The 23,089-nt window shown below is 45.5% G+C and overlaps 1 protein-coding gene across 1 annotated transcript; it reads right to left on the reverse strand.

Moving 5' to 3' along the window:
• Window positions 1–570: 570 nt before the first annotated feature.
• LOC132538977 (paralemmin-3-like) lies at window positions 571–12,240 on the reverse strand. The gene is made up of 3 exons (XM_060192542.1): window positions 12,139–12,240; window positions 10,975–11,033; window positions 571–1,570 (listed from the first exon to the last, which is right to left on the reverse strand). Exons 1-3 carry the CDS (start codon window positions 12,238–12,240, stop codon window positions 571–573), a joined length of 1,161 nt encoding a protein of 386 aa, XP_060048525.1.
• Window positions 12,241–23,089: the final 10,849 nt, after the last annotated feature.

The following is a 23,089-nucleotide window of genomic DNA, read 5'->3' on the forward strand; positions in this document are numbered from 1 at the left end:
CTGCAGGTTGCCCTCTGCATATGTCCCTCAGCTGGGTCACTTCTGCCAACGTAGAGGCCTTTTTGAAAAGCAAATTCTTCACCTTAACTCCCTCCACACTGGTCTGCTTTCTCGTGCAAGCACCTGCCTCCATGTCTGCCGCTTTGTTGAGCACACAAACTAGTCTTCATCCACGCACTCCCCAAGACTATTGGCACCCTTGGGTGCTTCAAATCCAGTTTTATTTCTCAGACTTACTCACTTGCCAAGGAGACCTGACACAGCAGGTGATGCGCGAAGCTGTCTGTCTCACGGACTTAGGTTCCCTTCTGCCTTGTGCTTCTCTTCCCGCCCGAGTGGCTGCTCCTCACCTCCTCGCCTCCTCAGGTTCCCTTATGCCTTGTGCTTCTCTTCCTGCCCAAGTGGCTGCTCCTCACCCCCTCGCCGACTTAGGTTCCCTTCTGCCTTGTGCTTCTCTTCCCACCCGAGTGGCTGCTCCTCACCTCCTCGCCTCCTCAGGTTCCCTTCTGCCTTGTGCTTCTCTTCCCGCCCGAGTGGCTGCTCCTCACCTCCTCGCCTCCTCAGGTTCCCTTATGCCTTGTGCTTCTCTTCCTGCCCAAGTGGCTGCTCCTCACCCCCTCGCCGACTTAGGTTCCCTTCTGCCTTGTGCTTCTCTTCCCACCCGAGTGGCTGCTCCTCACCTCCTCGCCTCCTCAGGTTCCCTTCTGCCTTGTGCTTCTCTTCCCGCCCGAGTGGCTGCTCCTCACCTTCTCGCCTCCTCAGGTTCCCTTCTGCCTTGTGCTTCTCTTCCCGCCCGAGTGGCTGCTCCTCACCTCCTCGCCGACTTAGGTTCCCTTCTGCCTTGTGCTTCTCTACCCGCCCGAGTGGCTGCTCCTCACCTCCTCGCCTCCTCAGGTTCCCTTCTGCCTTGTGCTTCTCTACCTGCCCGAGTGGCTGCTCCTCACCTCCTCGCCTCCTCAGGTTCCCTTCTGCCTTGTGCTTCTCTTCCCACCCGAGTGGCTGCTCCTCACCTCCTCGCCTCCTCAGTTTCCCTTCTGCCTTGTGCTTCTCTTCCCGCCCGAGTGGCTGCTCCTCACCTCCTCGCCGACTTAGGTTCCCTTCTGCCTTGTGCTTCTCTTCCCGCCCGAGTGGCTGCTCCTCACCTCCTCGCCTCCTCAGGTTCCCTTCTGCCTTGTGCTTCTCTTCCTGCCCGAGTGGCTGCTCCTCACCTCCTCGCCGACTTAGGTTTCCTTCTGCCTTGTGCTTCTCTTCCCGCCCGAGTGGCTGCTCCTCACCTTCTCGCCTCCTCAGGTTCCCTTCTGCCTTGTGCTTCTCTTCCCGCCCGAGTGGCTGCTCCTCACCCCCTCGCCTCCTCAGGTTCCCTTCTGCCTTGTGCTTCTCTACCCGCCCGAGTGGCTGCTCCTCACCTCCTCGCCTCCTCAGGTTCCCTTCTGCCTTGTGCTTCTCTTCCCGCCCGAGTGGCTGCTCCTCACCCCCTCGCCGACTTAGGTTCCCTTCTGCCTTGTGCTTCTCTTCCCGCCCGAGTGGCTGCTCTTCACCTCCTTGCTTCACTTTTTCTAAGTTGCAGATGCTCGAGTGTCCCAGGATTTCAGTTTCATGACTGGGTGTTTCTCTCCACTCTGGTCTCTGTCCTTAGGTAGTTCCACTCAGAACTCTTGCTAGGTGAAACTCATTAAATAATGCAAGGTTTGGGAGTCGGGCGGTAGCGCAGCGGGTTAAGCACACGTGGCGCAAAGTGCAAGGACCAGTGGCTAAAGATCCCGGTTCGGGTCCCCGGCTCCCCACCTGCAGGGGAGTCGCTTCACAGGCGGTGAAGCATGTCTGCAGGTGTCTGTCTTTCTCTCCCCATCTCTGTCTTCCCCTCCTCTCTTCATTTCTCTCTGTCCTATCCAACAATGACACCATAAGTAACTACAACAATAGTAACTACAACAATAAAACTAGGGCAACAAAAGGGAAAATAAATAAAATATAATTAAAAAATAATGCAAGGTTTGATCCCCCAGCACCAGAGAGGCTACGGCTGAGCGGTGCCCAGGCCAAAATAAATATTCAGTGAACACAGGGTTCCCCTACCTTTTTTAAAAAGTTGTTTATATTTACGAAAGCACACTAAACTCTGGCTTGTGGTACTGGGGTGGAGTATAGGGCTTCTGGAAGTGCAATCATGTAGATCTCATGCTCTTGGCATTATCTAATACTGGCTTCTCTCCCCAGACCTGCACTCTTTACAGTGCTGCTCTGGTGTCTAATTTGCACCACACAGTAAGTCTTCACTTACACTGTGGTTGAGTCCTTAAGGATTGCAGCTATAAACAAGATGACTTCAAATTTACCACAGGTCAATTTATACATAGAAAGAGTTTCTCCTAGATGCATTGCTGGTGACAAAAATAAATAAATCACATCTCTAGTTAAATACCCAAAATACTCCTAATGCTTTAGTCATTTGTATACATCCATTTCTCCACCTTATTCCAGGTTCTCGGTTGCTTGGGATCTATTCCAGCAGCTCATGTCACCTTGCAGGAGACACTGCATTTGAGAGCTAGCACCATGAGTAGTGGAGTGTCTCCTCTCCAAGTCTCTCTCTACAACCCCATTTCTAAGAAGTAGAGTAAAAAAGAAGCGGCCTAAGGAGGACACTCAGTAGTAGTACCATGCATACACAAGGCCCTGGGCTCTGCCCTTCAGGAAATGACTAAAACTAGCTGTGAACCATTACACTCCAAGGCACGTTCACACACACTCAGTTCATCAACAGCCAATCTGTATGTCTTTTGAGTGTGGGAAAAAACCCAGAGAATATGTGAACATTGGCCCTATTAGGAATCAATTTTTTTCTTCAATGTTTCTTTCTTTCTTCTTCCTCCTCCTCTTCTTCTTCCTTTTCTATGGTGGTGCAGGGGAATGAACCTGGGACTTTGGAGCATCAGGAAGCATGACAGTCTGCATAACCATTATGCTATCTACCCTAGCCCCCTTTTCTTCTTTATTGGGGAGATTAATGGTTTACAGTCAACAATAAAATACAGTAGTCTGTACATGTGTAACATTTCTCAGTTTTCCACAGAACAATTCAACCCCCACTAGGTCCTCTGAACTCCCTCCCTGCCAGAATCTTTTACTTTGGTGCAATTCCTTCAACAATTTAGTGAAAGGAAATTGAACGGGGAAAAAAGTTACTGAAGCACTTGTATATACAAAAGCCAAGCTTAGTCTTGGCTTTTGTGGGAAAAGCAGTATTTAATAAGGACAGACTGTCAAATTATATAAAATTGATGTATCAAGATACATGACTTTTCATATGAATGAATACTCATCTGGGGGCCATGTGATGGTGTATTTAGTTAAGAATACGTGATCATGTGCAAGGACCAAGTTTAAGCTTCTCCCCACCTGCAGTGGCAAAGTGGTGAAGCTGGTCTGCAGGTGTTTTTCTCCTTATCATCACCCCCCCCTTTCTGTCTGGCCTATCAAATAAAAAATAAAAAGGAAAAAAATGTCCACAGGGAGCAGTGGATTCGTAGTGCCACTACTGAGCCCTAGCAGTAACCCTGTTTTTCATTTTTTAATTAATTTATTTTTTAAAGTATTTTATTTATTCATTTTTGAGAGAGAAAGACAGAGAAATACCAGAGCACTGCTCAGCTCTGGCTTATGGTGGTGCGGGGGATTGAACCTGGGACTTCGAAGCCTCAGGCATGAGAGTCTCTTTGCATAACCATTATGCTATCTACCCCCTATTTTTTTATTATTTATTTTCCCTTTGTTGCCCTTTTTTTTGTTGTAGTTATTGTTGTTGTTGACTCTCTTTTCAGCCACCAGGTTCCAGATGCTACCATGATGCCAACCAGACTTCCCTGGACAGGCAACCCCACCAATGTGTCCTGGACCCCGACTCCCCAGAGCCCTTCTCCACTAGGGAAAGAGAGAGGCAGACTGGGGGTATGGATCAACCTGCCAACGCCCATGTTCAGTGGGGAAGCAATTACAAAAGCCAGACCTCCCACCTTCTGCATCCCCACAGTGATCCTGGGTCCATACTCCCAGAGGGATAAAGAATAGGAAAGCTGTCAGGGGAGAGGATGAGACATGGAGTTTGGGGGGTGGGGGACTGTGTGGAGTTGTACCCCTCTTATCCTATGGTTTGGTCAATGTTTCCTTTTTATTAAAAAAAACATGGAAGGAGGTTGCAGAGTCAGCTCATGCAAAGTCAAGTGTTTGTAAGAGAATTCTTGTTTCAGTTTTCACATTTTTTTTTTTTACTTTTTCATTGCCACCAGGGTGAGCTAGAGCTGTGAGGAGCATTTAGCTTGAGTCCTCCACACTGTTCCTTTCCCTTGTAAGCTTCATAGTCATGTGCTGATATGACCGTGAAGGCAGTGCCAACAACCATGGTCTGGAGCAAACCCTCTATGGCCTTCAGTGTCTGCAGCAGGAACTTTACATTAAATAATGGAGATTGTTTAAGACCACTACAGCTGCAGAATAACCTTTAGACTAATATGACTAAAACCCCCATTTCTTGTGCATCAGAGTAGGTATTTTCTGGTCATTTAAAGTTATTTACGAAAGGCTGGACACTGGTGCACCTAGTTGAGTGAACATATTACCATGCACTAGGACCCAGGTTCAAGCCCTTGCTCTCCACCTGCAGGATGGGAGGAAGATTCATGAACAGTAAAGCAGGGCTACAGGTGTCTCTGTGTCCTCCTTACCTCTCAGTTTGTCTCTGTCCTATCAAGTAGCAATAAAAATTTTAAAAAAGACTGGCCACTAGGATTCATTCTGCATATACTGCACCCAAGCAGAAACCTTGATGGAAGACAAAGAAATCTGAGTTTTATTAGCATACCAACCTAAAGTCAGCCCCCTCATCACTTGTTCTCATTTGAATTCATGGGGGGGAGGGGGAGAAGCACTGTAGGTGAAAGATATTTAGAGATATGATGACCTGTAAAAGTAAAAGATAAAAATGAATCGGGTTGATTTGGACAAAGAATCTGGAAGTTGCTTCGCCATGTGCTTTAACAGAGAGTAACTGCTTTTACATTATTCCAACCCTACTAACCACACTAGGAAACCTCACATTTATTGTGAATCGCAAATAACCAAAAATATGTGTACTGTAAACATGCCCATACAGTTTGCTACATCCATTATTGTTGGATCACAATCTTTGTAGTTTCTATTTATCTTAATCAGCTCTGCTTGTAGTTTGGTTTCTTCACAAATGCTGTTTAAACTCAGGGTGAGTGCTCCAGCCTCCCAGGGTAGTGCTGCCCTCCCAGACTTACCTCCAGACCTATAAGATAGTAGAAAAAAGACCTTGTTCCTTTTGCATCTTTGGGATCAGTTGAGTCTTAGAAGTAATCAGCCTCAAGTAATGAAGATTGACATGTGTCCCTCTGTAGCAAACAATCATATTGAGCAAAAAATGGGGAGAAATGTAGGAAGTGTGGGAACCGCTGCATCCATTCTTTTCCATTTCTTCTTTTCTCTCTCTCTTCCTTATTTTTAATATTGCCTTCCTTTTCTGTTAGTAGGAGTTCTGCTTCTACTCTCTTTATCTTTGCCTTACATGTGCAGTCATTTAGCAGGTAAATTATTTAAAGTCTTGTGTGTTTGCCTCCTTAAAATCTGAGGAAATCTGCAAATGCTCATCTGAAGAAACTACACTTTGTTTAGAGTCGCAAGTAGAACCCTTTAAGACTAAATGTCCTGTCCTCTAGTGTTGGTCTGCTTCTAAATTCTACTTCTAAGACCCCTTCTGTTTCATTGGTTTAATCCCCCCTGCTTAACACTGTATTCTATTTACATAACTGTCGTATGCGTTACATTGGTTTGTTCTAGCCCTCCCCAAACCAAGAGAATTGGATCAGTCCAATTAATTTCGCGGGCCTGCTTGGCCCCGCCCCAAGGAACCCTGAGGGAGGGTTCCTGAGTTCATGAGTCCGAGAGTTCCTGAGTTCCAGAGTTCGAGAGTTTGAGGGTTACAGAGTAAGAGAGAGTTCCAGTGTGCCAGAGTTTCAGAGGGTTCCCGAGTACGAGAGTTCATGAGTTCGAGAGTAAGGGAGAGGGTTCCTGAGTTCGAGAGTGCCAGAGTTCCTGAGTTCCTGAGTTCGAGAGTTTCAGGGTTACAGAGTAAGAGAGAGTGCCAGAGAGACAGAGTTCCTGAGTTCCGGAGTTCGAGAGTGCGAGAGTGCGAGAGTTTCTGAGTTCGAGAGTAAGGGAGAGGGTTCCTGAGTTCCAGAGTAAAAGAGAGAGTGCTTGCGCCGCCGCAAAGAGACAGCAGAGTTCTGTTTGGTGATTAGTTTGTCTTAGTTTGTGAATCGTTGTTCCTGAATAAAGAAATACAGCTGCCCTGCCCAGCCGTTGTCTCCGCGTCTCTGTTCACCACCGTGAAGCTAGCCGGCCCGGCAAGAGCCTCAGAAATTTTAACAACAAATGGCACCCACGTGGACCTGACCTGCGCATCTCTCAGATAAGTAAAGACAATTTGGCTACCTATGCACGATGGCCTTCTCTTCTGCTTGTGAAGAGATCTCCAAAGGCCTCTGCTCTTTCTTCACGAGACTGTTTTGCTGTTTCTGGAACATTTATCTCTGGACCACTCTGTGGTTTCCACTCGCTCGGGCGAACTCAGAACAGCCAGCGGGAAGAGCCAGCGGGCGGGAGGCAAGGCGCGGAGCTGCTGTTTCCACCTGGTCAAACAGCCAGCCAGCCGGCTGCGCCCAGACAACCCCGCGCACCGCGCCAGCAACCCCGCAGCCCCGCAGCCCGCAGGAGGCCTACACCACCATGCAAGAGCCCGATGCCAGTACGCTAGAGCCCGATGCCAACATGCTGGAGCCCGATGCCAACATGCTGGAGCCCGATGTCAACATGCTGGAGCCTGAGGCCAACATGCTGGAGCCCGATGCCAACATGCTGGAGCCTGAGGCCAGCCCACAGGAGCCGGCTCTCCACCGCGTGGTGCAGGGCACTGGACGCGTGATCCCTCCACGCTGCTCGGCCACTGCGAACAGGGCAGCAGACATGGCAGGGCCATGGGGCAGGGCCGCGGCGTTCTATCATGGCCGCCACCCCTGGGCACCTAGGCTCACGCCTTCTACAAAGATGGCCTGCCTGCCCTCTTTCTATGAATTCTGGAACCATCCCGGGCCTCCCGGACCCCCGGGCTCCCTGCCAAAACTGGGCACACGAGATCTCCAGCCGCCGGTCCGGTCTGAAGACAGACAAGCTGGAGTACGCAGAGATTTGTGCAGAGATCGCAACCTGCAATTCCTAGAAGTGGAGCTGCGCGGGAAGCCACCTCCGGATGGTGAACCCCCCCCCCAACAACTAAGACAATATAGATTTAAATTCGTGTTTAAAATGACATGTCTTCGTAACAAAGGTTTCTCTCCTCGTGTATTAATGACTATGTTTATGTGTATGTTTAAAGTTTGGTAAACAGTAGCTTTAAGGCTAAATTCTTACTAGTCAAAGATAAATGAAAAAGGTTTTCAACGTAATTCTCATAAAGATAAAAATTAACTTACATTTAAAGTCTGAGGTAAAAATTAGTTAACAATCAATATATTTCAACTAAGTTGGTCTAAACAAAAGGTTAAATAGACTTGTTGATATGTAAAACACTACCTTCTCTATTAGAAATGGTAGATCGCACAATGGCTATGCTAATTATTCTCATGCCTGAGGTTTCCTCTCCGGCCCACACCTAGGGTGTGTCTCCATCTTGAATGGGTGTAACAAAAGGTTAAAAGACGTTGTTGATATGTAAAAGTCTCAAATTCCTTCTCTATTAGAAACGTTGGATCCTGCAGTAGATATGCTAATAACAAGTTTTGTTTCATAGTAAGTAAGTTGCAGCCAGCTGCCTGTGGGACCCTAGGCCGTTCCCCGCCCCCATGCAATTGCCCGTCGAGGCAAGTAGCCCCCCAGAGGCAAGAAATTTTTTTTTTTCAGATATGGCCCCCTCAGGCCTTCCCTTGGCAACATGCTGGTTTTTGTTATATATGTTTCTGTTCACCCCACACCCTTGATACTATAGTCATTTAGTTAAAAAGAAAAGGGGGAATTGTCGTATGCGTTACATTGGTTTGTTCTAGCCCTCCCCAAACCAAGAGAATTGGATCAGTCCAATTAATTTCGCGGGCCTGCTTGGCCCCGCCCCAAGGAACCCTGAGGGAGGGTTCCTGAGTTCATGAGTCCGAGAGTTCCTGAGTTCCAGAGTTCGAGAGTTTGAGGGTTACAGAGTAAGAGAGAGTTCCAGTGTGCCAGAGTTTCAGAGGGTTCCCGAGTACGAGAGTTCATGAGTTCGAGAGTAAGGGAGAGAGTTCCTGAGTTCGAGAGTGCCAGAGTTCCTGAGTTCCTGAGTTCGAGAGTTTCAGGGTTACAGAGTAAGAGAGAGTGCCAGAGAGACAGAGTTCCTGAGTTCCGGAGTTCGAGAGTGCGAGAATGCGAGAGTGCGAGAGTTTCTGAGTTCGAGAGTAAGGGAGAGGGTTCCTGAGTTCCAGAGTAAAAGAGAGAGTGCTTGCGCCGCCGCAAAGAGACAGCAGAGTTCTGTTTGGTGATTAGTTTGTCTTAGTTTGTGAATCGTTGTTCCTGAATAAAGAAATACAGCTGCCCTTCCCAGCCGTTGTCTCCGCGTCTCTGTTCACCACCGTGAAGCTAGCCGGCCCGGCAAGAGCCTCAGAAATTTTAACAACACATAACCACTATTAACTAAGCACCACCCTGCCTCCAGGGCACTGGTTTAATCCTCACTGTTTTGCACGCTTTTTCCCTCTCCCCACCCCCTATCCTACGTACATCCTCTTCAGACCTGACTCTTCCGCCTCAGGATATAGAAGGACAGGATTGTGATAGCTTAGATATTGCCCTGCGTTCCACATGAATAAAGACTGAACTGCGTACCACTCAGCCATGAGTCCCTGGTTGTCTCTCTCTCCCACCCGAGAAGCTAGCCCGGCACTTTAGTTCACTTCTAACAGAACCTCCCCAACCCAAAGGCTAGTCCTCATATAGGGAGAGGAGGGGAGAGGAAGAAGAGAAACGGCAATTGGGTAACTTTGAGGGTAGAAGTATTGGTGACCACCAAAAGGAAACACTGTCAAACCCCTTAGCCCCAGTAAAGAAGATGAGAAAAGGAAGACAAGAGGGAGAAGCAAAGAATTTCATAACGAGAAGTGATCTGGGGAAAGTGCAGCAGGAGGAAGCCCCCAGGAGGATGGGCCCCCACGGCACCCAACACAGGTCCTCTGCACACCTCACTTTGACATGTGGCACATTTTGAGCTGTGGTCAGCTGAGGTCTCATGGGCCCACAGGAAAGTTGTGTTACTAACTGCACAAAACTATGAAAAGTAGGGATGTTATCTAGAGCTGGTACTTCAAAATTTTTTTAATTTTTTTGGTATTATATTTATTTATTTATTGGATAGAGAGCCAGAAATGGAGAGGGAATGCAGTGGTAGACAGGGAGCATGAACAGAGACACCTGCAACACTGCTTCACCACTTTCACAAGCTTTCCTCCTTCACAGCTTTCCTCCTGCAGGTAGGGACTGGGGGCTTGAACCTGGATCCTTGAGCATTGTGCACTCAGCCCGGTATGCCACCACCCAGCCCCGAACTGGTACTTTTTATCAGCAATTATATTTAAAATCATAAATAGAGGTGGGATTGCTTGCCAATGGCAGGGAAGGTATCTGATTATAGCTCACCTGGGCCTCAGGTAAGTTCCCCTCTCTCTTCCTGAAGCTCCAAGAAGAGTGGGTTCCTGTCCCATTTTGGGTTATTTGTCCCTGTCGGCTTTAGAATTCACATCCATGGAGACCTGCATGTGTATGTAGTTAAATGTGTTCTTTTCTCCTTTGAATACATCTCATGCTCATTTGATTGCTTAACCTTGAGAAGAGCCAAGGATAGGAGAAAATTTCTGTCTTTACAACCTGATATAGAGAAATCCTCATTTGGTAAAAGTCAGTTATATTTTATATATAACTTTTGATAAAATTTTGTAGTCCCATGAAGGAGGCTGACCTATAAGCATGCCAAGTAGCATAGAAAAGGAAAACTAGAGTGTATGCATGTGTTTGTTTATTGTCAATTAGTTTCCACCAGGGAGCAACTGTTTAAAATTGAGAAATAGCTACAGCTCTTCTGTAAAACTCTGGAAAGGAAAAAGAGGAAGGAAGAAGAGACATATACAGGGCTAGGCGCTTGAGCACACAATGTTACCACACGTAAGGACCTGGGTTCAAACTCCTATTCCTCATCTGTAGGGGGAAGCATCATGAGTGGTGAAGCAGAACTACAAGTGTCTTGTTTTTGTTTTTCAGTATTGTGTGTGTGTGTGCGCGCGCATTTGGGAAGAAGTTTCTTCTGTTAAGTCTACTTTACTTATTGCTTCATTTTTGACCACTAGATCTTTGCATTTTTAGCCAGATGATCTGTCTCTTGCCATAAGTGGTATGTTAATATCCCCTAATATTATCATTTTGCTGTCAGTATATTCTTTGAGATTAGTTATTGCACATTTTGGGTGTGAAAGTGTCTATTTCTCCTTCACAGTTTCCCCCTCCCCCTCTCAATTTCTCTCTATCCTATCAAATCAAATAATAAATAAGCTCTTAAAAATATAAACAATATTTTAAAGCCTGTGCAGTGTTAGTTTAAATTGGAAACCATTTGGTATCATCAGAAGAGAAAGGAAATGTAGGTAGAAGTAGATGAGTAAATTAGAGAAAGAAAAAAATTCTCATACACAGAAAAAATTAATTACTTCAAATAAGTTATTAAAATATATTAAAGTATTAATATATTAAAGTATATTATTTTAAAAGGAAAATATTGTTTGAGTATTCTCACTACATACAACCTTAATATACAGAATTATGAGCTTGTGCGATTTTGTACCAAACTGAACCAAGATGTTTGGCTGTGCTGTCCAGTGTTAGGCAGACGGCTCTGGCAGCAGCAGCACGCGACCTTTCACAGGGCCCACGGGCACAGCAGTGCCAGCCTATGGTCAGCAGGCCCAAGGAGTTCATGTGTGAGAATCAAGGAACTCACTTAGAAGCTTCTAGAATATGCTTCTCATGCTCTTAGTCATTAAAGTTGGATCTCCTAGAGTTGCAATTTGAACAGATTACAAATGTCCTATGTTGTATGGCTACAACTTCAAATACAGTGCTTTAAGTACTGATACTTGCTTTGAAATCATTAAAGGTAGAATCTGTTTTTCTGAGAGAACTTAAGCTCTTCACTCAGTGTGTGTGTGTGTGTGTGTGTGTGTGTGTGTGTGTGTGTGTGTGTGTATTTTGGTTTTTTGCTTTTTGTCACCACTGTGGTTTCAATGGGACTTTTTTAGACAGGAAGAGAGAGACAGAGACAGATCGAGGGAGAAAGCTGAAGACACCACAGTTTTCTCCAGGCTCTGGGAACGGGGTTTTAGAGGAAGTACCTGCCCAAGTGAGCTATTTTACCAGCATTTAGGTGAAATTGATTTGATTTGATTTGATTTGATGTGTACTTCACACCAGTACAATTCCACCACTCCTGGAAGGCTCTTTTCTTAAGGTGGGGGGGGGGGCAAAGGCAGGAAAGTGGTAGATGGGTCTCAAGCCTGGGCCCTGAACATGCTAAACTGCACCTACCAGGTGAGCTGTCTCCCAGCTCCTGAGTGAAATATTTTAAATGCATGCTAATCCCATCATCAGTATCTTATTTGCTGTAGTTAGTTATCCAAGAGTTCAAGTCCCACATGTATAAATAGCACTAAATGATAACATAGGAATTAATATTTGTCCTTGCCTTTTGTTTACTTATTTAACACAGCGTTGGAGTATGTACATGCAGTACTACAGCTGAGCTCCTCTCTGGCCCAGTTATTTTTCCAGCCTGTTTCTCTTTAATCTGTATTTTGAAAGAAAGGGAGGCATCAAAGCACCACTCCACTACCTGTGGTATTCTTTTGCTGCTGTCCGTGGTATTCTCACACCAAGGATTTGTGTCTGCCATCCTTCTCCATGGAGATGTGCAGATGGTGTTGGGGGCTCAAGTCAGTCTCTCGAGCCACCTGGGCGGCATGCAGCTCTGGCTGAAGAAGCTGTCTGGGTTGTCTTTACCGGCACCATGCAAGAAGAGAGGCTGCTATCCCAGGTGCTGTTCACACTGTAGTTGTCCTCACGGAACTGAAAGATCTCACTGAGGTCCCATCCATCGGACATGTCACACTCCAGGTCACAGTATCTCTCAGATGGTAAGGGTGTGTTTTACTCACTGAGTCACTTCCCAGGCCTCAATCTTTGTCTCCAAAATCAGCCTTCATGAAGGCCATCTATGGAAATCACTTGTGAGAAGTACTTTGTGCAAGTAGCTTATGTTTCTCATTTTATAGCAATTCTGTGTGTTTTGGAATAGAAGACTTTAAAGGACATAGTGGTTCTTAAAAATATAAACTACTTTTAGGGCCTGGCTGGTGGCGCACTGGTGTCTCTCTGTCTTTCTCTCTGTCTCCCCCTTCCCTCTCAATTCTGGCTGTCTCCAACAAATAAATAAATACATAATTTTAAGAAAGGAAATAGTACATATTTTCAAACTTAAAAAATATCTAAAATATATGCTGCTTTTTACATTTACACACACACACACATATATATATCCTTGTTACTCTTAAGAAATAGAACTGAATTGCCTCTGCCTTGAGTTAATAGCTGTATAGTCAGTTACAGCTAACAGAAGTTAGCAGAAGGGCCAGATGGTGGTGTGCCTGGCTTAGTGCACACATTCACATGCAGAAGGACCCAGAGTTGAGCCCCTGAGCCCCACTTGCAGAGGGTCACGTCACAAGCTGTGAAGCAGTGCTGCAGGTATTTTCTTCCTTTTTCTTCCTCATCCCTTCTCATTTTTTTTCTCTGTCCTATCAAATTAAAGAAAGATGAGAGAGAGAGAGAAGTGGCCAATAGGAGTTGTGGATTTGTCGTGCAAACTGAGTCCCAGCAACAAACCTGATGGCAAAAAAGAAAGAAAGAAGGAAAGACAGAAAGGACAAAGAAAGAAAAGAAGGAAAGACAGGACAAAGAAAGAAGGAAAGACAGAAAGGACAAAGAAAGGAAAGACAGAAAGGACAAAGAAAGAAAGACAGGACAAAGAAAGAAGGAAAGACAAAGGACAAAGAAAGGAAAGACAGAAAGGACAAAGAAAGAAGGAAAGACAGGACAAAGAAAGAAGGAAAGACAGAAAGGACAAAGAAGGAAAGACAGAAAGGACAAAGAAAGAAGGAAGGAAAGACAAAGGACAAAGAAAGAAAAGGAAAGACAGGACAAAGAAAGAAAGAAAGAAGACAAAGAAAAGAAGGAAAGACAGGACAAAGAAAGAAAAGAAAAAAGAAGTTAGAAATAATGGGATGCCACTTCTTCCTTATGTTTATGCATTTATTTTTAAATCATGACAAAATAGCAACCTGGGAGCTGGTTCAGTGGATGAAATGTTGAACTCAAGCACGGGGTCCCAAGTTTGATCCCTGGCATTGCATATACCAGAATATGTCTTGTTCTTTCCTCTTATTAATAAATAAAGCTCTTAAAACTTGTGGCAACATACGCATAACAATATTGACCATTACAGCCCCTATTTGGGCTATGTTTAAGAATTGTGAGAGACAAACAGCTAAGTTGCTCGTGCGTTTCTGACTCAAGAGTCTGAGTGACATTCAGTGTATAGTTTCAGAATACAGCTTGGTTCTCCCACCATCACTCCCCCAGTCAGTTGTGTACAATCTTGGGAGAGTTCTCAACCCAGAGTAGTAGCTCCCAGATCCCTGGCCCATGGAAAGTGAAACAACACGTATTGACTTATTTATTTATTTATTTTATTTAAGAAAGGAGACATTAACAAAACCATAGGATAGGAGGCTTACAACTCCACACAATTCCCACCACCAGAACTCTCTATCCCCTCCCCTCCCCTGACAGCTTTCCTATTCTCTATCCCTCTGGGAGTATGGACCCAGGGGCATTGTGGGTGCAGAAGGTGGAAGGTCTGGCTTCTGGAATTGCTTCCCCGCTGAACATGGGCGTTGACAGATGGATCCACACTCCCAGCCTGTCTCTCTCTTTCCCTAGTGGGGTGGGTCTCTGGGGAAGCAGGGCTCCAGGACACATTGGTGGGGTCGCCTGTCCAGGGAAGTCTGGTCGGCATCATGCTGGCATCCGGAACCTGGTGGATGAAAAGAGAGCTAACATACAAAGCCAAACAAGTTGTTGAGCAAATGTATTGACTTTTATCTAGTTTGTGGGGGTGGTGCTGCAGTGCCATTTTGACATATATAGTACAGGGATCGAACCTAGGAAATGACAGATGCAAATCTGGCACTCTGCCTGTGAGTGAACTCCCTGGCCATGATAAATGTCATATTTGAATCTGCTAAATTTGGGGTATCTGCTATGCAGCAATGGACAGCTAATCATGTAGCAAGATTTTAATCACCGGCTTAACCCACAGTTCCACAAATAGTTCCTGAGCAGTTGTGCTGAGCACTGTTGTAGGCATTTGGAATTCCAAGGGAGAAAAACAAAAAAGAAACAGCCCTGGGCTGGGAGACAGCACAGTGGTTCTGCAGAAGACTTTCATGCCTGAGGCTCTGAGGTTCCAGGTTCAATCCCTAGCACCACCAGCAGCCAGAGCTGAGCAGGACTCCTGTTTTTCTGTGTGTCCCTCTGTATCTTTCTTTCTCATTAAAGTCAACGAAAATTAAAAAGAGGAAACTACTGCTTCTTTGGAGCTTCTATCCAAATGAGTCATGGAGCTTCCTTTATTGCTGAGTACCTTTTAGAGTCGAGTTTAGCTTCAGAGAATAATGGCTCCCACACATTTAGGCCGGAAGAGATTATACAGGGAATTGGGTCTAGAAAACCTTACAAAGAAAAGGAAAAAAAAAAGAAGAAATCCAGGTTCGGATCCTAGGTTTATCACACAACTGTCAGCAAAGGCAAGTGATCAATGGATATACAAATCCCAGCAGGTAGAAAAGCTTCCAAAAGAAAGGAAAGAGGTTTGGGAGTAGCTGTTGGAACCTTCACAGGCCCGTGGTGTTGAGAGGAGCAGTGCTTTGGTGAGGCTGATGGCTCGTGGAGGGGAATCTCAGTCGAAGGGAGGAGGGACAATGGGTGTGCGGGGGGATGTGGCATTTCTGCCCTACTAAAGTAGAAGGCACAGACGCATAGTGAGGAAACAGTTTTCTGGAACTGCTGAATACAAGGATTTGCTCCTGCCAGTAGTTAGAGTGTGGCCCAGTGCTGAAGTGACCGTCTCACTTTCTTTTTCAGAACCACAGGCTATCTACGGCTTTCTCCGCTTTCCTTCCTCTCCTGCCCATCGCGGTATCAGAGCCGCATCATGGTCAGCTGTCTCCTGTTCCCCTCGTTGTCCTTCCCTTCACAGGAAGGATCTTACCCCTCTGTTACCGCCTTGGCATTTTCTTCTCTGAGACCATCTTCTGCTGTCTTGTGTTGTGTGCATAACTTAGGCCCAGTCATGATTTCTAACTCCAGGCTCTTTACCTTCCACATACAGGAGACTCTGAAGTGCCGCAGAGTCTGCAGCAGCACCCACACTTCACAGGCAGGAGCCAAGCGCTTTCCATGTAAGCTCCTAAGGCTCAGAGTTATGGAGATCATAACCCCAACAAGCTAAAAGTGTGATTTTAAAGTTTATAATTCCTGTGGCATTACATGATAGTAAAACATTTCACAGTCAGCCTGTTGCATATGTTTGAAGTCCCAGAGGCCCTAGGTTCAAAACCCAGCACTGCCATATGCCAATGGTACTCTGATCTCATAAAAATAAATAAACCTTTCAAGATGCTCACAAATTTAATATCAGTTTACTATAATGGTACAATAAGGGACTGGATGGTGGTGCACCTGGTTGAGCGCACACATTACAATGTGCAAGGACCTTGGGTGCCCACTTGCAGGGGAAGCTTCGCAAGCGGTGAAGCAGGGCTGCAGGTGTCTCTCTCCCTCTCTATCACCCACATCTCCCCTTGATTTCTAGCTGTCTCTATCCAGTAAATAAATAAAAGATATAATTGAAAAAATAAACTAAAAAAAAAAAGGTATAATGGAATGGGGATCTGTTATCAGCAAAGTACCAAAATAGGAGCACAGAATAACTGAAAATGCTCTCGTCCACTGGCTGAGAAAGTCTTGCTTTTCATTGCTGTTTGACCAACATGATGAGAGTGAACAGTCCTTCCAAATGTTAGACATTAGGTACCACTGCTACACGTGCTTAGTAGGGTAATGTCTTATTTATTTATTAATTTTCCCTTTTGTTGCTATGTTTTATTGTTGTAGTTATTAATGTCATCGTTGTTGGATAGGACAGAGAGACATGGAGAGAGGAGGGGAAGACAGAGAGGGGGAGAGAAAGACAGACACCTGCAGACCTGCTTCACCACCTGTGAAGCGACCCCCCCCTGCAGGTGAGGAGCCGGGGGCTCGAACCTGGATCCTGACTGGTCCTTGCACTTTGAACCATGTGCACTTAACCTGCTTCGCTACCACCCGACACTCAGGCTAATGCTTTATTAAGGCATGTCATTACTTACTTAGAAGAAAGTATATGTATTTTTGGGGGGAGGGATGGAACAGAATTAAAGTTTAGGCTTCTGCTATTTTCTGATTCCTTTACAGGCCTGTATTTGGTAAATTAAAAAATGATAAACTTCCTCTCCTGGATTATCTTTCCTTTCTGAGGAACTCAGAACATACTCACCTGTAAAAATACTTACTTGAGAGTTTTGGTAGCTAATATGGACCCTAAACATCAGTAGCAGGTAAATCTAGCCTGATTTTTTTTTGCTAGTAACTTTTATTTCGGGAAATTAAAGCAGATAGATACACCAATATAAAAAACAATACAATAGTGGGAGTCGGGCTGTAGCGCAGCGGGTTAAGCGCACGTGGCGCAAAGCACAAGGACCGGTGTAAGGATCCTGGTTCTAGCCCCGGCTCCCCACCTGCAGGGGAGTCACTTCACAGGGGGTGAAGCAGGTCTTTCTTTCCTCTTCTCTGTCTTCCCCTCCTCTCTCCATTTCTCTCTGTCCTATTCAACAACGACAACAACAATAATAACTACAACAACAACAAAAAAAAAAACAGCAAGGGCAACAAAAGGGAATAAATAAAATAAAATAAATATAAAAAAACAATACAGTAGTATAAGTTTTTACACTATAAAATATATATTGGAATTTGGGTGCAATGGCTAGGACAAAAGCTTGCAAACCACTGTGTCAGGAAGTTAAGTGAACCGGGGAGTCCCTTAGCTTGACTGGGGTCCAGCAGTAGAGAGACAGGGCATGGACAGTGGGGAGGGGCTGGCAGGCCCAGGAGGACTCAAGGGGTCTCAGCTCCTCTCCAGGCTTTTTAGCCCAATTTTTGCTTTTCAGATCATATTTTAAATTTCCGTTGGTTAATGATTAATGTAAAATTATTATTATTACCTACTTTTTTAACAGAACACTGCTCAGCTCTGGTTTGTGGTAGAGCTGGGAATTAAACATGATACCTTGGAGGCTTAGGCATGAAAGTTGTTTGCATAACCATTATGCTATCTCATTTTTATTTTAATTAAAATATCTTACCAGCCCTAAAAAAGATTTTCTAAATGTATCAAATCTTCTCAATTATGTACAAATTATACTTCTGGACTTACATGGCAAACAAGTAATTTTTTTTTTTTTTGTCAACAGAGTTATCTCTAGGGCACAGTGTCTGCACACTCTACCATGTCTTTCTTCCTTTTCCTTCTCTTTCTCTTGCTTGCTCTGTTTCTTTTTTCCACTGGGGTTATTACTGGGGTTTGAACCTGGGACCTTTGGTGCCTTAGTCATTAAGGTTTTTTCTTTTTTCTTTTTTTTGCATAAACATTATGATATCTCACCAGCTCCTGATTTCCTTTCTTTGTCCTTTCTTCCTTTCCTTCCTTCCTTTATTCTTTCTTTCCTTCTTTCTTTCTTTCTTTCTTTTTTCCTTTTCTTTGTTTTTCCAGAGCCCTGCTCAGCTTTGGCTTATGGTGGTGAGGGGGACTGAATTTAGGACTTCAGAGTCTCAGGCATGAGAGTCTCTTTAAAGAACAATGATGCTATCTACCCCTGCCCATCTTTTTCCTTCTCTATTTCCCCTTTCCCTCTCCATTTCTCTGTCACCATACAACAAATAATTTTAAATAACAAGTTTATGAAGTGTTTGTTCAGAGGTCTTACATATATCTCATTGTATCTTTAAATTTTTCTAGAATAGAAGGGCAGTGATGATTATATCTCTTCTATAGAAGAAGTAAACTAAAATTCAAAAACTGAGTGCCTTGTCTAGTGGAGATCAAATTATCCATGACCCTGAGTTTTCCACTATTGTACTAGATGCAATAACTGAAAGTGAACATTGAATTTGCTTTTTTTAAGAATTAAAGCAGACAATCCCTTTCCACTTGTTATGATAAACCATTCCTGGCCAGGCAGTGGGGAAGCTGGGGAGGGGCCTCCAAGTGTGCAGGGGACTGTGGGGAAGAGCAATCTAGTGCCCCGTGCAGTGGGGAAGCTTAGAGGGGCCTCTGAGTGTGCAGGGGACTGTGGGGAAGAGCAATCTAGTGCCCTGTGCAGTGGGGAAGCTGGGAGGGGCCTCTGAGTGTGCAGGGGACTGTGGGGAAGAGCAATCTAGTGCACTGTGCAGTGGGGAAGCTGGGAGGGGCCTCCAAGTGTGCAGGGGACTGTGGGGAAGAGCAATCTAGTGCCCTGTGCAGTGGGGAAGATGGGAGGGGCCTCCGAGTGTGCAGGGGACTGTGGGGAAGAGCAATCTAGTGCCCTGTGCAGTGGGGAAGCTGGGAGGGGCCTCTGAGTGTGCAGGGGACTGTGGGGAAGAGCAATCTAGTGCACTGTGCAGTGGGGAAGCTGGGAGGGGCCTCTGAGTGTGCAGGGGACTGTGGGAAAGAGCAATCTAGTGCCCTGTGCAGTGGGGAAGCTGGGAGGGGCCTCTGAGAGTGCAGGGGACTGTGGGGATGGTCTGGAGTCCTGCAACTGGAGCCTGAGGAGCAGCTGCCACCACCCCCACCCACGCTCCAGGACTGGAGCACAGGGCAGCCAGGAGGTGGAGGAGGAGCCAGGACGGGTCCAGAGGGACCCGGTGGGCACGACAAAAGACTTAGAGCTGGCAGTGATCAAAGCTCGGCTGAAGGATATGGAGGAGGAAGCTGAGAAGCTTCAGCAGCTATGGCAGGAGGTAGAGAAGCAGGTGAATATGAGCCCAGTGACCGTGTCTGTGGGGAAGATGGGGGCTCAGCCTGGTCCAGCTCAGTTGGTCCACCAGCACGGCCGAGTCATACTTGCCTGGCTGTGGTGCAGTCAACCGTGTGATCAGACTTTGTGACAAGCTCAGTGGCACCCCCAAGAAAATGCTTCTACAGAGTTCTCAGTCAGCAAGGACTCTCCCAGCCTTAGATGAGTCCCTGTATAGAGGAAGCCAAGTAAAGGTGATCCCAAAGCGAACCAGCGGACCACGCATCAGCACACAGTGTGACTTTATCCACAGAGCCCGATACCAGGCCCGACCACCCTCTACAGCAGTTACTGCTCGATTCTCCTCACCTCCACCTACATGACCCTGCCTGCCTCTCCCATATGAGGAGTGTTCAGGAACTCTATTCATAATCGAGATGACTGAAGCCTAGGTGGGGGGAGAAAAAAAGAAGCCTTTTATTCACACAAGGGCCAGGAGCCCAGGTTTTTCTGATCAGTTTTGGCCCCAAACTAAGGGACAGTACAGGCTTATCCAGGGGTACAGCCTTGAGAGCAAAAAGCGTCATTAGAGAAGCAGACGCTGCAAGATTAAGGAGTGGGCCTTGGACCCATGGCTCAGGGTCTGGTTGCCTTAGTTACTGTTATCTTTCAGGCAGAGCTGTGTCTGGGAAAGTTTAGCCCCAGCAGAAGATACACCATTGCAGCAGGGGGTGGAGGGCTACCTTTTAGGAGGGCAGAAGCTAGCCGGGTTACAGAAGCTACCTTCTCAGTAACGGTTCAGTCTGACCATCATCCAGCACCCTGTCCCTGGGGCACCACTGTCACCTTTGAGTGTCTGAAGCGGAGCCAGGGAGGGGCCCTTGACTTGTAAACTTGTCTCCCAGTCTGACACCCCCCCCCCCCAGCGCTGCTTCCTGCTCTATAGGCCAGTTCCCTCATCTCGCCTCATCTCCCTCATCTGAAGAGGTTGCTTCTCACTGCAGAGATCTGGAGAGACAGAGACATCAGAGCCGTCCTGGAGCATCTGTGTGCGGGTGTGGAGAGGTGGAGGGGGGCGTGAGCAGAGATCCGAGCAGGCAGGTCCTGGCTCTGCAGGTTCAGCTGTCCCTCCTGCCCCTCTCCTGAATTTTCATGAAATGAGGGAAGGCTTACAAAAAGCCCCAGCCAGCAGTCTGCAAACATCTTAGAGAAGAGACCGGCCAGGAAGGAGAGGCGGCCTGTGGGTGGAAACCTCACACAGGGTTGGTGGTGCTGTGTCGCCGCCGTGTGGACACAGGGGAGAATGCACTTCAGGAGACAAGACTTCAGAGTATTAAACAGACAGACAAGCCAGCTCCTTGGAAAGAAACAGCGCGGCCAGGGAGGTGGCTCAGTGGTGGGCTGTCCATTCCCACCCACCACCCCCGCATGTTTCAGGAGCCCGCTGCCCCTCTCCTGGGCCTCCCGGGAGGATGGCGGGGCTTCTCAGCTGTGGCTGTGGGGGAAGTAGGAGTCGGAGTTGCAGGCATGAGGGGAAAGCCCCGCACCTGAGTCCTCTTACTGGGCAGGTGTGGGGCTCAGGCAGTGATGCGGGTGCAGGGGCAAGGGGGTTGGGGGCATTTCTTCGATTTCTGACTATTTCTTATAAAATTGACTAACCCTTTGCCCTTGTAGTCTCTTTATTAAAATTTATTTGTACATTAAAGACCTAGAAGAAGAAGAACAGAGGAGGAACCCTAAAGCAACCAGAAGGACAGAAATCACTAAAGTTAGGGCAGAAATCAATAACATCGAAAACAAGAAAACCATACAAAAGATCAACGAATGTAAATGTTGGTTCTTCAAAAGAGTGAACAAAATGGACAAACCTCTAGCCAGACTCACAAAACAAAAAAGGGAGAAGACCCAAATAAATCGGATAGTAAATGAAACAGGAGATATCACAACAGATACTACAGAAATTCAACATATCATGCGAGGCTTCTATGAACAACTATATGCCACCAAGCTAGAGAATCTGGAAGAAATGGACGATTTCCTAGATACCTACCAACTTCCAAAACTAAGTAAAGAGGAAATAGATAACATGAACAGGCCCATCATAACTAATGAAATTGAAACAGTCATAAAAAAATCTTCCCCCAAATAAAAGTCCTGGACCAGATGGTTTTACAAATGAATTCTACAAAACCTTCAAAGAAGAACTAATACCTCTACTTTTAAAAGTCTTCCAGAAGATTGAAGACACTGGAATATTCCCTGCCAGCTCTATGAAGCCAACATCACTCTGACAGCAAAATCAGACAGGGAAACAACCAAAAAAGAAAACTACAAAAAAAAAAAAAAAAAACTACAGGCCAATATCTCTGATGAACGTAGAAGCTTCTTCTTCTAGCGTTTGCCAACGTAGAAGCTAAAATATTGAACAAAATTCTAGCCAGCCGGATACAGCAGTCTATTAAAAAGATTGTTCACCTGACCAAGTGGGGTTTATCCCAGGCATGCAAGGTTGGTTTAATATACATAAATCAATCAATGTAATCCACCACATCAACAAAAGCAAGACCAAAAACCACATGGTCATATCAATAGATGCAGAGAAAAATTTGACAAAATACAACATCACTTTATGATCAAAACACTACAAAAATGGGACTAGATGGAAAATTCCTGAAGATAATGGAGTCTATATATAGCAAACCTACAGCCAACATACTCAATGGTGAAAAACTGGAAACATTTCCACTCAGATCAGGTACTAGACAGGGCTGCCCACTATCACCATTACTATTCAACATAGTGTTGGATTCTTGCCATAGCAATCAGGCAGGAGCAAGGAATTCAAGGGATACAGATTGGAAGAGAAGAAGTCAAACTCTCCTTATTTGCAGATGACATGATAGTATACATGGAAAAACCTAAGGAATCCAGCAAGAAACTTTTGGAAATAATCAGGCAATACAGTAAGGTGTCAGGCTACAAAATTAACACTCAAAAGTCAGTGGCATTCCTCTATGCAAACACTAAGTTAGAAGAAATTGAAAGCCAGAAATAAATTCCTTTTACTATAGCAACAAAAACAATAAAATATCTAGGAGTAAACCTAGATATTTTATTGGGTCAGGGTCAGGGTTAGGGTGAAAGTGAAGTGAAAATCTTGTATACTGAAAATTATGAATCACTACTCAAGGAAATTGAAAAAGACACAAAGAAGTGGAAAGATATTCCATGTTCATGGGTTGGAAAAATGAACTTCAACAAAATGAATATACTACCCAGAGCCATCTACAAATTTAATGTTAATCTCCATCAAGATCCCAACCACATTTTTATGAGAATAGAATAAATGCTACAAATGTTTATCTGGAACCAGAAAAGACCTGGAATTGCCAAAACAATCTTGAGAAAAAGAACAGAACCGGAGACATCACACTCCTAGATCTCAAATTGTATTACAGGGCCATTGTCATCAAAACTGCTTGGTACTGGAACATGAATGGACACACTGACCAGTGGAATAGAATTGAGAGCCCAGAAATGAGGTCCCACACGTATGGACATCTAATCTTTGACAAAGGGGCCCAGACTATTACATGGGGAAAGCAGAGTCTCTTCAACAAATGGTGTTGGAAACAATGGGTTGAAACATGCAGAAGAATGAAACTGAACCACTGTATTTCACTAAATACAAAAGTAAATTCCAAGTGGATCAAGGACTTGGATGTTAGACCACAAACTATCAGATACTTAAGAGGAAAATATTGGCAGAACTCTTTTCTGCTTAAATTTTAAGGACA

This window comes from Erinaceus europaeus, chromosome 6, assembly GCF_950295315.1.
Source record: "Erinaceus europaeus chromosome 6, mEriEur2.1, whole genome shotgun sequence".
NCBI lineage: Eukaryota > Metazoa > Chordata > Mammalia > Eulipotyphla > Erinaceidae > Erinaceus > Erinaceus europaeus.

Excerpts from the sequence above, each read along its gene's own strand:
- LOC132538977 (XM_060192542.1), bottom strand. The coding sequence starts at position 12,240 with ATGTCCGATGGATGGGACCTCAGTGAGATCTTTCAGTTCCGTGAGGAC. Across the intron at positions 11,034-12,138 it reads TCTCTTCTTGCATGGTGCCG|GCTGGCACTGCTGTGCCCGT; the intron begins GTAAAGACAACC and ends TGCTGACCATAG. Across the intron at positions 1,571-10,974 it reads GTGCTGCTGCTGCCAGAGCC|CATCTGCAACTTAGAAAAAG; the intron begins GTCTGCCTAACA and ends GGGACACTCGAG.